The sequence below is a fragment of the Toxorhynchites rutilus genome, chromosome 1 (assembly GCF_029784135.1).
Source record: "Toxorhynchites rutilus septentrionalis strain SRP chromosome 1, ASM2978413v1, whole genome shotgun sequence".
Lineage (NCBI taxonomy): Eukaryota > Metazoa > Arthropoda > Insecta > Diptera > Culicidae > Toxorhynchites > Toxorhynchites rutilus.
Window position 1 is genome coordinate 115,912,661 of NC_073744.1, and position 16,166 is coordinate 115,928,826.

At 38.2% G+C, this 16,166-nt stretch overlaps 1 protein-coding gene across 1 annotated transcript in view; it reads right to left on the bottom strand.

Annotated features, from left to right (window-relative positions):
- Positions 1-3,648: 3,648 nt before the first annotated feature.
- Positions 3,649-16,166, bottom strand: part of LOC129761246 (uncharacterized) — a 97,516-nt gene continuing 84,998 nt past the window's right edge. The window contains exons 5-9 of the mRNA XM_055758963.1: positions 14,534-14,786; positions 13,973-14,432; positions 13,527-13,914; positions 4,978-5,157; positions 3,649-4,914 (exon numbers count right to left, since the gene is read on the bottom strand). Coding sequence (XP_055614938.1) covers positions 3,765-4,914; positions 4,978-5,157; positions 13,527-13,914; positions 13,973-14,432; positions 14,534-14,786 — 2,431 coding nt within the window. The 3' untranslated portion in view covers positions 3,649-3,764. The remainder of the gene's footprint in view (positions 4,915-4,977; positions 5,158-13,526; positions 13,915-13,972; positions 14,433-14,533; positions 14,787-16,166) is intronic.

A 16,166-nucleotide genomic window follows, 5' to 3' on the forward strand; every position in this document is an offset into this window, starting at 1 on the left:
GTGCACACGTGGTCGAGTGGTTAGCGTCTCACATCATCATGGCGGGTGTTCGGGTTCGATTCCCTTTCTGGCCGGGGGATTTTTTCGTCGAAGAAATTTCCTTCGACTTGCACTGTGGTCACTCGTATTCTAGATCTTGCCCCTCGGAACACATTCAAGGCGTGTTATTTGGCTTAAGAAATCTCTGCTAAGTATTAAATAATGATGCTATTTAATGCATACGTTGAGACGGCAAAAGTTCCACAGGGAACGTTAACGCCATTCAAGAAAAAGAAGATGATCTAGACGCAAATATGCTCTTTTCGCACTGAAATGCGTATAAGACATCGAAAAAAACTAAATGGACGATAACTTCGTCAAATATGCTTCCTTTTATATACCACACAAAAAAAAATCGCACAAGAATAGAAAACCGCACGAAAAAATCGCATAAAAAAATTCGCACGAAGAAGGATCGCACAAAAAAAGGTTTGCCTGTACATCATAATCCTGGGTCTATCGCCTATTACCCGCAGATTATTGAACGTACAAGTTCAATAAAATATATTCAAGGCATGACAAATTATTATTCTGTTTTTATTCGTTATCATCTGTCTATATTCAATATAATTTACTACATGAATTGGCTTGGATGTTTAATCACACGTTGGACGGCTATTGCCTACTGCTATTCTCCCGAAAATGGTCTGAAAGTCTAATCCTCCCTATTGAAAAGCCTGAAAAAAAACTGAACGATCCCCGGAAGTCTATCTACCCCTCTTGTTAACCTGCTGCGTTAGAGAGAATGGTCAACCGCCGACTGATCCAACTCCTCTCCATCAACGGCCACCTGGACTTCCGACAGCTTGCGTTTCGCCCAGGCTGTGGTACCAATAAGAATCAATAAGAGCGCATTGAGCCACGCGATAGTCGAGGCAATTCCACGCTAAATCGATGTAGTGGTTCAGTTTTTGTGAAAATTGAAATTTTTGTTCGTTATCACTAAATATTAGACTCGTATTTTTTTTAATTTTTTTATTTTGGGTGGCCGAAAAATCTTTTTTTTCTGTTTTTTTCCAAAATGACTTTAAAACAAATATAACTTGAACTACGGGACTGATTTAAATGATGAAACTATGATCAGAGGTGGACAAACCATGGTCATAATTTCTCTGTGAGGAAAATCGTTAAAAAACATAAAAATTTGAATAATTTCAACGCCTTATGGTAGTCGGACAAACCAAGATAATTTACACAACCAAGACAAACCAAGATAATTTACAAGATCATTACATTTAGTCTGGAAAACAAACACGGTTGGGAATATGCAAAAAAGAAATAATCTGGGTGGGGGTGAATTCATGTTATGAACTCATGAATCTAGAGCGACAATTTAGCTCGATTAGCTGCTCAAAATTTTCGATCACCAATGGGTTCATAACTTACATCGGATGAGGAACCGAAGAGATAATAAATTGAAGCGATATTTTAGTGGGAGTATGCCTACCAAATCATCGAGCCTTAATGTGTGTGCGTTTCATTCTTTGACGACATTTTTACTCAGATAACTAATATGGCACCTCGAGTACGATTGAAGTCGGACCAGACCCCAAATACTTGAATGACATGGACCGAGTGATGTGGTTTTCCCAGAAGTTATAGCTTATAGTTATAGTTTTTTTTCCGCGAAGAACTCAATCCCTAGAACAATGGCCCAGGTTGAAAAATTGTTCAAAGTATCTTGTAAGGGTCATTACAGGTCGGATTCAGTTGATTCTCTACCATCATTTGCAAGTTGTCTTAAGCTGCAATTTCCTGTAATAAAATTGTCAATTTCGCTTACGTAGAAGTAGTACAAAGGGGGGCTTAAAAATGAGCCCAGAGGGAGACCCATGTAGTAGACCCGATTTACTGTTGAATCTCCTTAAGAAAAATTCAAATGTTTCACGGAAAGCTAGTTATATATTATGTTATTTAGTAGAGGTCACAGACCCTGAGAGTGTAATTTGTCTGACAGGACAATTATTCAAACTGAATCAAAGGCCCCCTTAATGTCCAAGAATATTGAAGCCATTTTTTTTTTGTGTATACCAAAGCAACGCAAGTCAATCACTTACAAATTGTGTATCTGAGAGTAGACCATTTGTTTCAACTCATCGATCAAGGCGAAACAAGGTCATTTTCTTCAGCAATTACAGGACGTATACAGAACAGAATCGCTATTGGGTGGTACGAATTAAAGCCGAACGCTGACTTTCCGGGCCTTTGAATAACTATAACTCGTACATGTCTCCAATAATCCGGAACAATATTATGCTCCAGCAATCGATTGAATAAATTCAACAAGCGATGTTTCGTCAGATCTGGGAGGTTTTTCAGCAAATTGAACTTAATTCTATCCGTTTCCGAGAAGCTTAAAGGGCGTAGTACACTATGAACATCATAAAAAGTATGTGATTTTAGCGATTTTTTTCAACGAAAAAATAAATTACCATGATTAATCTGATATCACTGTTTTATTAGGTATAGCGGAAGGTTGCCCTAATCCGACCGGTGGCCCTGAACCGACCACCCTCAGGATCTCGGGAATGGCACTACCTAACGAATTTTTAGTAGCGTCAAGAGGAAGGTGTCACTTGACGCTGACAATTTGATTGTATGGTGACTTGTTTCCTGCTCCCTTCATTCTAGCGTTTTGACGCCGTTTGGTGTTTTCTATACTTAAAAACAGGAAAAGTTAGATTTTTTACCTGTATGGAAAATGAGTTAAATAGTCTTGTATATGTCGGAAAATTACTAAACAAGGGTATTTAGATTGCTTCTGGTCTGCTCTTCAAAACAATCTATACCTGTTACCTGTAGCACATGGCATGTCGTTTATTGAAAAGAATCAGGGTGGACCTAAACCCACCCTTTGTTTTTGTTGTGTGTGGGCGTTTGTGCTTGTCCGGTTTAGGATCCTTTTCCGGATCCGATTCCTTTTTCGGCTTTGGTTCCAGTTTCGGCTTTGGTTCCAGTTCCGGTTTCGGTTCCGGTTCTGGTTCCGGTTCCGTTTCTGTATCCGTTTCCGTTTTAGTTTCCTTGCCGTTTCCGTTTCCGTTTACGGTTCCGTTTGTGTATGTGTTCGTTACTACCGCCATTTTGCTTCAACACTTTCTTCGTCTCGCTTTAACACTTGTCTAACTGAACTCCTCCAACTTCATTTCCGGTCATTTTCAATGAACCGGAAGCCACCATCGGAATACGATATTCAACTTCCGCTGTTATTCTTTCCAGTCAATGTGTCTTGTGAGGTCATATGTCATGTTTATAGATTCAGAAGAGGTTGAACCAGTAGTGATGGAAATTTTGATTGGCAAATGATCACTACTGATGGGATCCTGGATTCCACTTGCAATCCAACGATAGTCAATTCGAGCAAAGCGAAAGGTCAAGTGCACTTGATTTAGCGGGAGGTTTAGGTACACGTATTGTGGTTCACCTGTTTATATGAATTAATAAATAAACCCATCACATAGAGTAGTCCATTCTATAAGTGGAACTCGTACTGACGAGTGGAATGGTACAATATTATTCTGGAAGGCGACAATACCATCGATATTAATTAGTATAGAGATAATGATGGTTAGGAGAGCTGTGACATACTTGAATTAAAAAAGCAAAAAAAAATTACAAAAAAAAACCTATACTGGTACGTATGGTCTCTTTAATAATAAATCATAGTTTAACTCTTACTTCTAAATTACACATTATTAAATACTGTCAATCCTTTTTCTCTCTCTCCCTCAACTTTTGCTATCTTTTGGTTTTGTATCACCCATCATCACGCTACTTCTGCTAGTCGATACCTCACTCTCCTTACTTCTGTCATAGTTGAGCGGAATAAAACGCGTTTGGTGCTGCTCAGCCGTCTTTTTCGTCGACTTTGGCGGTTTGTAAGTGGGCAAGTTGATTCGAATCAGCTCATCGGCGGTTTCAACAACGGATGAATCCACAGCCGTCGTGGCGATCGATGGTTCGATGTGATGTATTTGAAACAACGCATCCTCGCTGATGAAGGCATTCCGGGTGCTCGGTGGTAGTGCATCGATTTTGTCGGCTGCCCTCAGGTGTCTCCGTTCATTCAGATCGCTCGTTTTGCCCACCCTCACATCCGATCGTCGACTAGCGGATACAATGGTTTTGTCGGTAGCGTTGGTTTTGAAGATGGTTGGAACTGGCTCGGTTTGGTTGAATTCTGGGTTTTCCGATGAATAAAGTTCTTTGCTGTTTGTTTTGGACTTAAAAAACTGCGGAAATTGCTCCGTCAGCAATGGCAATAACGTCAGTCTTGCGTACCTTTCGGCTTTTTCAAAAACATTAGCAAATCGGTATGGAAACAGTTGAACGGTGATCAGTTTGCTTTCAGGAAGTGGCGTAGTTGTGGGGTCTTTAATGGACTGCGTTTCGATAGAGCGTTTATCGCTGCTTCGGTCGTTCGTCTTGTTCAACAATTTCCGGGGCTCATGCTGAGCTCGCTTTAATACTGGTTCACTGATAGACCGTTCTGTACTTGTCGTGGGTAGCGTTGCCGTGGGAGTAACATAGATTGGATAAGAATTGTTGCTATCGGTGTTTCGGTAGCTTCGCGGAAGGTCGATCACTATCGGTTGCCAGGGTTGAGTGTCAAGATTTTTGTCGTGTTCAGTAGTTACCTTTCCCCGAAGACTGTGCTGTGAGTTGAAATGTGGATTGATGTCGTTTCGCTCACTGCTTTGACCTTTCGATGAATCGTCGTAGTCACTCCCTTCATCACTGTCTTCCGGGGCATCCGTTGAATGGTTTTCATCTGTCTGGTTGTGAATGTAATCATTTTCTGCCTCACATTCACCTGGTAGCAACGTTAGATGGACCGGGGAATTTGAATCCAGATGTATTTCCTTGCAAATGGAAAAGCTAAAACAAAAAAAAAGCAACCAGCTAACAACGACTCATTAGTTATTAAGCAATATGGCAAACCTTTTTCCGAATCCATCACTCAGAATAATTTTGTTGACACTCCATGACGATAAGCCTCTCGTCAGCCACCCTTTGTAGGTGACGTAGGTCACAGTGATGTTTTTGGGGAAACCCAACGCCGGGTGGGGTACCAAAATATGTGAGATCATTTCTCCAGCAAATATTTCTGCATCATCCTTTCTGCAATGGGAGCGTCGTATCAGTTGATTACTTCTAACGTTATTAATAGTGTTTTGATACTGCTCAGTGACTCTAACACGAAGCTTTACAAGAATTTTAGTGATTGATTTTTGGTATTAAATCATGTACGAAAAAACAGAAATTGTGGGCAACCATGGATCGTTTGCACGCCACTTCTACTCTACAGGATAATACTAATCGTCAGGCACATCGTACTTTATGGGCCGGTGGATTTATTTGTCAGTTTTGCCTCAGGACTACGTCTTTGATTTCTATTTGTTCTATATTTCTATAAAATGTAACGAAAAATTAAGGGATTTCAAATGCATATTCCGAAAAATCTTCATTGTTTATTTTAAAATTATGTTGTGCTATATACCATTAGATGGGAAATTTATTCAGATCATTTTGCTTAAAATACAACCAGTGAAGGTAGTAGAACAAGTGAACAATTTAACGAATAACGTAGGTATGTTTTTTTAGATTTTACTCACTGCTTACACTGCGGGGAAAGATCAACGAAAAACATGTTTGCATACAGTTCGGGCGTTAGTCTCCATGGTAGAAATAAGTAAACCGTTTGCGAATGGTACGAAAGAATTAGTTCACCAAAAATATTGAACGAGCGGTCGTTCTTTTTTTAAAGAACTGTAGTTCGCCATACGAGCTGACTGCGAGCAAACTGTTTGAGAACGAATGAATTGTGGCTGAACTAAATACACGCAATACAAGCAGATTTCGCTGGACGGAACGAATGAGTAAGGTAAATGATTTTGGTTTGTCCAGTCGAAAATATGATCATGGTTTGCCCACTTTTTTGAATGCTCCAATTCAGCGCTTCTGTGTCAAATAAGGTATTCGAATGTTTCAAAACATATAAATAAAATTGTCTTTTTCATGATTTACAGTAGTTTTATAGCATATTTTTACGGAATCACATGTTTCAAAGGATTAAAAAATACACCTTCTCTTTGTGTCAATGCGACCCTCATTCGAGCTAACTTTTAATCGATCACCAGATGATTATTTGGCACGTATTCAAACCTTTTCTGGATTATAACACTTACAAATATTGTAAACATCATGCTTGCACACCATTTGTATCAGATTTACGTGATTGGTTTAAAATTAGTTGTCCAAACATGCACTTCGATTGTGAATGACAGTATTGTTCTCTGTTTTAGTTTTCTTCAAGTTCTAGTTATAGGGTAAATGATCTTGGTTTGTTCGATTTGGGGTGTTTTTACGCAACTAGTAAATGCAATTCGATTTTTCTTCATGAAAATCACACACAATCGATACTAGTTTGGGTTTGTTGAAAAGCCCCAAGTCTAATACTACCATGAGGTGTTGAAATTATTCGAATTTTTATGTTTTTTAACGATTTTCCTTAAAGAGGAATTATGATCATGATTTGACCAGAGAGTTGTCCAATTCAATAATGTTATTTTGTTCACATGATTTCTATGGCAACCTCTTGGCGCGCTGCAGTTTGTTTATTGTGTCCTTCGCGCATAGTAGAAATAAAGTTTCTCTGTGTTTAGCGTGTTGAGGGTAACACTTCTAAAATGCACAAGAAAAGGAAATATTCTGAAGAAAGTCTAAATTATGAATTGATCAGTATGATGACAGTAAACTCAAGCAATGATAATTGCAACATCTACTTGAGAATTCGAATGTTTTCATTCAAAATGGTGATTTCTAAAACCGGACAAACCATGATCATTTTTTGGACAAACCATGATCAGAGGTGGTCAAATCATGATCATAATTCCTCTTTAAGGAAAATCGTTAAAAAACATAAAAATTCGAATAATTTCAACACCTCATGGTAGTATTAGACTTGGGGCTTTTCAACAAACCCAAACTAGTATCGATTGTGTGTGATTTTCATGAAGAAAAATCGAATTGCATTTACTAGTTGCGTAAAAACACCCCAAATCGAACAAACCAAGATCATTTACCCTATAACTAGAACTTGAAGAAAACTAAAACAGAGAACAATACTGTCATTCACAATCGAAGTGCATGTTTGGTGTGGCTTATTTTGTTAATCTATGCTCAATTTTTTATTTAAAACTGATATTGGTTTTATCAATGTAGTTAAATTAATTTTTTTTTCGGAACAGCTGTCATATAGTTTGAAAGAAAAACAACACAGTGTCCTTTTTCATACACGTTTCGAAACATTTGAGCTTGAAGTTGTTAGTATTTTCTCAGTTCATTCGTGAACTGTTTAGAAATTTGAGTACACCACTTCAGTTAGTTTCTCAGTTCTAGAGTTATGAAATGAAAAAACCTGCATACAATGGGGAAACAAAGGTCTACTTATTAGATAAAAATTATGATTACTCTTCGAATGGGGAACATTCGAACATCGTTCACGGGGCACATTCGGACACTGTTTGAAACCTCATCAAATTTATGTTTGATTGTTGTTTTCTAACAAATATCAATTTCATCTGATTCTCTGGTTCGGTTCGGAACTTCAAAATGAAAACCGATAGAGCCAGCATCAATGTTTTCTCGATTGTATACTCACATGTGGTCTAAATGGGTTCACTGGCCTTGCAAATTACCCAACAAGCGGTTGGATGACGGGAAACTGTTTTTCAATGTTCTGGAGCATTTGGAAAAGCGCAGCGTAAACAAATCAATTTTGCTATTGCTTGACAATGACAAAAGCCATTGCACTTTGGAAACAATAAAATATTGCCGAGAAAATGGCATAATTCATGTATCCTTTCCACCTCATTGCACACATCGCTTACAGTCGCTGAATGTTTCAGTCATGGGCCCATTAAAGCAAAAGCTCTTAGATTCCCAGAACAATTGGCTACTGAACCATCTTGGAAGAAACTATTTCTATACATGACCTTGCAGGTATAGTTGCACTGGCTTCTCCGAGTGATATCCTACCTGGATCCGAAATGACAGGTTTTTTTTTTATATCTGTATTATAGTGACTTTCAACTCATTTGGCTGGTTCGTCACTTTTACTTCCATTTTTGGAAGAATGTCGGGAGTGAGAATTGAACTCGTGACCTTTAGCATGAGAGGCATGGATGTTACCACTACGCCAGATCGCCTCCTCAAATGACAGGTTGCTATCCGTTCTGATGAAACGTTTTTTTTTAATTTACTGGAGCGGAAGTAGCAACTGACTTGTCGGGTAATATAACAATGCTGCAAAACATTGCGTCTACAGCACAGAAAGAAATAATCGAAGATAAGAAAAATAAACACGCTCATACGATACTTCAATGTCCAAATAACAACCAGGATGAATTCAAGATTGTTTTTAAAGTTTACTAAAATATTAAAAATCAAGAAAAAAAAGAGTGTCCGAATGTGCCTCCTCTCCCCTACAGAATTGTCGACAGGGTTGCCATAATAAAATCTGTGTTTTTGGTCCCAAAAAATCTTTCCATCTTAGTTTTTTTCCCAGAAAATCTGTATAAAAATCTGTATTAAATTTATAAGTTCGATGTTAAAGTATAATCTTAGCTTTAGTATACCGTTCTGAATCATATTTCGGACACTTTGTTCTAATACCTTGAAATGCTTATTGCACTGATGATATAACTATAAAATTAATATCACAATTGCTTCTTTAGAGTAATCCCTTGGTTTCACAATCACTTCATTTGAGAATTACATTTGAATTATTATATAGTAGAAAAAAAACCAACAGCACTACTTATTATCGTTTGTGTTTGACGTTTGCTCAGCGTGAGCACATAGAATTTATCCCTTCATTGATATTTAAATTTTTCTCGTGATTCATCAGTTCTCATCATCGTTACCAGGTTACTGTGATTGCTTGATAAGTCTTTCGCTTTTGACTATAAAATATAATCAAGTGTAATGTAATTTTCGTTAAAAAAATTACAAAATAAATGTTTTTGATCAAACAGGTACCAAAGTAGAAAGCTTAAAAGCATATTGAACTAATATATTTAAAATATCAACCAAATAATACCTGTGCATAAAGTTGAGATCTGTTTTCTGCATCACATGCCGCAAGCGTCCGAAATATGATTCAGAACGGTAATTGATTGTTAAAGTTTTGTTTATTCAGCGATAGCGAACAAGCGTATACACTGTAGTAAAAATACTATGCAAAAATTGGTCGAGGTGTAATGGAAGTTTATAAAGTTGCCATGTTTGTTTACATTGCGCTACGTAAATAACTTAATTATAATTAATTTAGTGTGTATACCCTGTAATGCTTGTAATGAATCAAAAGTAGTATAATAAGATAACAATTCATAAACTCGGACCCTTTAAAAAGGATGATAAATTTGCTATGAAGTCAAATTCTTATAGTTTGTTAATAGTTTGTGGCTTTTTCAGATCCAATTCAGAATCTCCAATGTCTTCCTGTTACCTTATATTTGACTAGCTGACCCGGCAAACTTTGTCCCGCCCAAAATTTATTTTCCGTTATCACATCCACGTTTTTACTAAGCGCACGTTCATTGGTCCAATCGCAGAGCTGTTCATTGATTGATCTTCTAATCTACTCTTTAAAATTATTTTTTACTATAAAATTTTCAGACACAATTTTCGTGCAAGATTTTTTATCCACTTGCAAATAACATGTTTCTTCGTTACATGAAATAAATGTTTGATATAGAAATAATGATAAAATGAAGACAGCCCTAAATCGGACAATTTCTGTCTCGAGTTTTGCTTTCATCAATACATTCGGCGATTCATTTTTATTTATATTGATAGAAGAAGATATAGGAGTGCGTTTTATCACATTAAAATCCATTTCCACTTTCGAACGAAGATCAACTTCGTTACCGCAAACATCGAATGGACTAACAACGCTTGTCAATATGTAATTGTAGAACATATGCGAATTGAATTTTTCGAATTTTCCCATTTTCATTCAGAGTTGTCCGAAAATTTTCAGTTGTCGTGTTTGGTTGGAATATTTGTATTATTTTAATGGGATTCCAGAGAAGAGAGGGGTATCATACCATCATAGAAACATTTCTCGTACGCAAAAACCCTCACATCCCAAATTTGGCTCCATTTGCTTGAATAGTTCTCGAATTATGCAGAAGTTTGTGTTTCATTTGTATGGCAGCCCCCATGTCTTTAGAGAGGGGGTAGGTGTTTCGAACCACCATAGAAAAGTTTATCGATCCCTAAAAACTTTATATGCTAAGTTTGAATTCATTTGTTTGATTAGTTCTCGAATCGTTCAGCCCCTTCCCCCCTCTTTAGAGAGGCGGGAGGAGTATCTAACCACCATAGAATCATTTATTGCACCATAAAATGTCCGCATGCCATATTTCGTTTCAATTGTTTGATTAATTCTCGAGTAATGCAGAAAGTTGTGTTTCATTTGTGTGGCACCTCCCCTTAATGGAGGGGGGAGAAGTCTCTAACCACCATAGAAACATTTTTTGTACCCTAAAACCTCCATATGTACAATTTGGTTTCATTTGCTTGATTATTCTCGAGTAATGCAGAAATTTGTGTTTCATTTGTATGGCGGCCCCCCCTTAACACTTTCGACGCCCCGTCGCCTAGATATGGGTGACACTTTCCTCGCTCAAATTGGGTAGGATTTTTAGAAGGAATAGGCATCTAAATGTAACTATAGGTTATGTTAGAAAAATAATAAAATCATAACCATAATATTATACTGTTTATACTATACTTTTTATCAATTTATAGTACGGATGGTTTGTACTGCAGTTTTTTGCAAAACTCCTATAATATGACTTTGACATGTCTTATTGTCATCAATTCGTCTTCAATTGAAAACAAACATGAAAACAAACATTGCTAGAACATGTAAAAGTTATCTACAAACTAAGTTTGATCGTCATTTAATAATTTATCGCAAGTTGGGCTCTGCAAGAAACTCAAAAACGTCGCGTTGGGCGACGAACGTGTTAAAGAGGGGGAGGAGTATCTAACCACCGTAGAATTATTTATTGCACTCTAAAACCTCCATATGCCTAATTTGATTTCATTTACTTGATTAATTCTCAACTAATGCAGAAATTTGTGTTTCATTTGTATGACAGCCCCCCCTAAGAGAGGGGGAGGAGTCTTTAACCACCATAAAATCATTTATTGCACCATAGAACCTCTATATGCCTGATTTGGTTTCATTTGTTTGATTAATTCTCGAGTAATGCAGAAATTTGTGTTTCATTTGTATGGCAGCCCCCCTTAGAGAGGGTGGAGGGGTTTCAAACTATCACGAAAACCTTCCCTTCCTTCCCCAAAAACCCCTACATATCAATTTTCATGACAACAGTAGTTTCCGAGTCCATGAGAATCAGACAGAGACAGACAGACCGACAGAAATACATTTTTATATATATATATATATATATATATGTTTTTTTTCTGTGCATATATTGCTGAAGTATTAACGAATTTGGGCGTTTCATTAAGTTTTGTTCAACAAAATAATAAAGTGCAAAACTTTGAACAAAAAAATATCAAAATATCGGTCATCGTGTCGATAAAACATTCGAAGTTTCGTTTCGCTCTTCGGTTTTGGTCGTGGTTGAACCTTTCCAAATTACATTTGAGGGGCTTAGAATGAAAGGCGTGTAAGTGATTTGATCGATTTCTCTACATCGTCTCTCTTTTGGTCATAACTTAGCTGCAAATACATTCCCAGCTGTATTTGAAAATGTGGAAGATAGGTCAGAACCTAATCTATCGGATTGTATAGCAAACTTAAATTGGAACGTTTTTGCAGTTGAGTTATTAACTAAATAAAAAGTTGATGAAGAGAAATTGATCAAGTCACTTACACCCCTTGCATTTTGAGCCACTCATTAAACGACGAATTACAATGAAAGCCATTTTGTTTCGAACGAATTCAGTATTTTCAATGGTTTGAGCCGTTACCTATATTTAAGTTCATATGCTTCCTATATGTAAACCGAAAACATTATCCTTCGTCGAAACGTCATCGATATTCGTTCAGATATATTTGAAATCCTTAAAATATGAACTATCCAAGCAAAACGGATTTTTACGACAGTATGAGCGCTCTTTTGAAATTCACATTCACTCTAAAGCACAGAAAGAAAAAGATAAACAGTGTAATTTATTCATTGTAACGATATTCGCTGACACAGACTTTTGCATTTTATGCCCCGGATCAAACGCGAGAAAGCAGGACATCACGCTACATATGAATGTCAAAATCAAACCCGTTCAGACTGATTTTCTTGAAATATCTAAGATGGGAAAATATATTATGAGTTCTTCCTTCGTTTATATGTTACCAACATTTTTTCGACATATTCGAAATGGGTTATCCTAAACCTGACAAGTACTGGCAGTGAAAGTTTTAAACAGTGTCCAATATATTGTCGTACAGAAAACTTGGTTGGTTCGTGCCAGATTTAAAGAAAAAGATCTGCAAACAATTCGAAAGAAAAAATGAAGCATCGATGCGGGATTGCTCCAAGAAAGTGTGGAACGCAACTCGCTGAAGACATATAGGTAGCAAAAATATCTCAAACGTAGCTTAATTTGGATAAGCCCCGTAAAAACCTGTGCCCGCTAGCTTCACGATGAAATTTTAGCAAATAAGAAATCTGCATTGTTATGGAGAATGAAACCTACATTAAACTGGACTACAAAACTCTTCCTGGGGCAGGTGCAATCATCGGTTAAACCTTCGGAATTCTAAAAAAATCAATGTTACTCATTTCTTGTATTCCTAGGAAATGTAATTTTGTTATCAAAACTGAAAAATGGGGGTCTCCGTAGCCACATTGGTTACGCGTTCGCTTAGTAAGCGATCGATCGTGAGTTCAAAACTCAGGGCCCTCATTGACCATCTTTGTGTTGTTACAGAATAGCTACGTCCATGCAACAATCATCAGCGATGGAGATCGATCCACGGTCGAAATAAGATCGATTCATCCATACAACTGCTCTGCCCTGCAGACACATCGGGCTACTGTTCTATAAATAACTCAACAATGATCAATCAACTGTCTCCGCTGTCCGGTCTAACTGGATTATGGAAGAACAGATAGAAAACTCTTACGCCTAAATGGCTATTGTGTGAATGTACCATATGTAATGGTATAGAAGGAATACTGGCGAATGGCAACTGTGTAATGTGCTAATTATAGATATGATAACCATGTGACATGTACACGATTAAAATTCGGCTCTGTTACAGCTAAAATGCTAATGAGCCTTAAATAAATAAATGGGATAAAAAAAAAAAACTGAAAAATAAATATAATATTTGAAAAAGGACTGCGTTTTAGGTGTATCCATAACTAACGATATGGTCCTTAAGTTAGTAATAATACTTCATGTTAAAGTCGACGAGCTACCGAAGGCATTAAATACGTTACTCAGTAATGGTGAAAACTTCCGTCAGGCCACCATCGCTTTCCAACTCGACTTCCAGTCTACCGAGTGTTCGCAGAGGTAGTTCATTTGGGGAACTCTGGATTTGCAGCTTATATTGGTGCGCACAGAAGGGTTCTTCCTCGCGTGTTTTCAGATAGAGCTGTCCACGTCCGATGGACCGATCCGCATAATAGCCCATATTGCCGCAAACGGATACCTCGGTTCCATTTTCCATCCGGTTGCACGAAAAGCAATCCCCTTTCAGGTAATTTTCATAGTTTTCGCACGGGAAAGCCGGGAACAGACATTTCGGTGCGACGGAATCGATGAAAAATTTGTATGCTCTTCGATGATTACACAGCGAACGTCCTTCAACGGATGCTGGAGGGGCTGTAAGGCAGATCAAAGTTGGATTAATAAAATATTTAATAGTATCATTAGGATATACCCCATATAATATCAGTGACCGCTCCAACGAACAAATTAGAACAACCATGTTGGACTCTTCCTCCATTCGGATAAAAATCAACCGATCCCATCGGTTGCCACGATCCCAACCCACCGAGAATGAGATTTTCACCATTGGAATGAATCACGTCAACGAATCCAGCATCCGTATCGTCCAACCGAGCGTGTGGATGTTGCGATTCGAAGAGTGGCCCGGCCGGATCAAGGCCTGTAATTCGATGCAACTCTTTCAGCTCGGAGCCTGCAAAACCAGCTACATGTGAACCTAAACTGAAACCGATCAAATGAACTCGAGACATGTTAAGATTATTATGCTTTTCTAATCCCTTGAATAGGTACGCCAGTTGTCTGCCGACCAGACGCGTATTGGCCGCCGCTCGGACGTAGTTCGGCAATGTCGCGCCGTTTTCCCAGTCCATACAGAGTACGAAGCAATCTTCCTGCAATGAGTTTAGATGATTACCATTGTGATTTATTGATTAATATGGAATTAACTGAAAAAAAGTCATTGCATAGTGCAATGTATAGAACACGGTCGTACCACTGCCATCAGCGCCGTTCGCATTTCGTAAACCCAAACATGCGTGCAGCTAGATCCGAATCCGTGAATAATGACTCGCATGGTGGCGTTTTCGAGACTACCAAACTTTTCGTAGATTTTTTCCGGTTCATACCGATGTTTTACGGGCGCTGTTGTATTGTTCTGGCCTTTGGGAACTGTGCTTGTTGGTGTCGTTCCGTTACTTGTTTTAGCTATTTCATCGTAGAAAAACTCCAAAATAGGTTTTTCGCTCCTGCAAAAAAAAAAATTGTAGGAGTTGGTTGAATAATATTTTGATACAGTATTGCGTTTGTTCAAAGCTTTGTTCATAATACTGGATGATAGTTGATCGATACCGAACGATCGATAATCGATTATTTATATCTGTCTCTCATCAAAACACCAGTTTTAAAAACTCAAATCAATTCTGTACAAATTTAATTTGTTGCTATGATGAAATTTATTTTGACGTAGGACTACGTCTAACCGGAAGATATAGGGGGTGAAATGGAAATCTAGGTACTGAACAAGTAGGAAAAAATGCAAGATTTGTAACGCTTATAACTCGAGCATTTCTCAATAGATCGCAAAGGTTTTTGCATCAATTGATAGGAAATATATCTACGCGTCTATCATAACGAATAACATTTCATTTTTCTTGAGATCAATAATTGAATAATTGTGAAATATCAAGCATTGTTCAAATGCACTATGTGCCCATTTTTGATTGGTCCATTTTGTGCTCCTCAAATCGTACCGACCAAAACGGGCAACCAGAGCAGCAGCGAAATACAATGAAGCACGATTGGAAAGGAAAAAGAAAAAATATGAACGAAACATTGGTCGCAGTCTCACACATGCGTAATTCTCGAGCCAGCCAGTCAGCTTAAAAATCCCCGCTCCGCTGCCGTAACGATCATTCTTTGTGTGGACACCGACTGGACAACATCGTTGCTGGACGGGCTGGACGGCGAGGGATCGAGTGCCTTTCTCAAGGCAAGAGGGCGGAGGTGGTAGCGCTGGAGTAGAATAGAGTAGAGTTTTTTCATAGGGCCTTTCTCAAGGCTAGAGACGAATGAACTGCAAAAGTTTAAAGTCTCTATAATACAATACCTTCCTTCCTTCCGTAACGATCATTCTCATCCAAACCGTACACCACATCGTTTCGCATCACATCACATCAACAAACCAACAACCAATGTCTGGACATGGCATAGGAGGAAAAGTGAAGGGAAAGGCAAAATCCCGCTCGAACCGTGTTGGTCTGCAATTTCCCGTACGTGTATTCGACAATTGCTCCACAAGGGTAGCTAGGCCGAGCGCGTTAGTACCAGTGCACCAGTCCACCTAGTCGGCGTTATATAGTTTCGGCCGCCGAAGTGATCGAGTTAGCTGGCAAAGCTGCCAGCGACGATAAGAAAACCCGCATTCAGAACAGACCACATTCGGTTCGGTGGACATCAAGACAACAACAGGCAATTGCAGCGAGTGGCGAGTGGCAAACGCAATCGCAAAACGGCAGCAGGTAGCATAAGAAAAAAGCTTGTTCTTTATACAAACTGCTTTGGTGGCAAATCCAGAACAAGGCGGCATCAAGGGCGTTCGGAATGGTTTTTTCCAAAACCACGAGTAC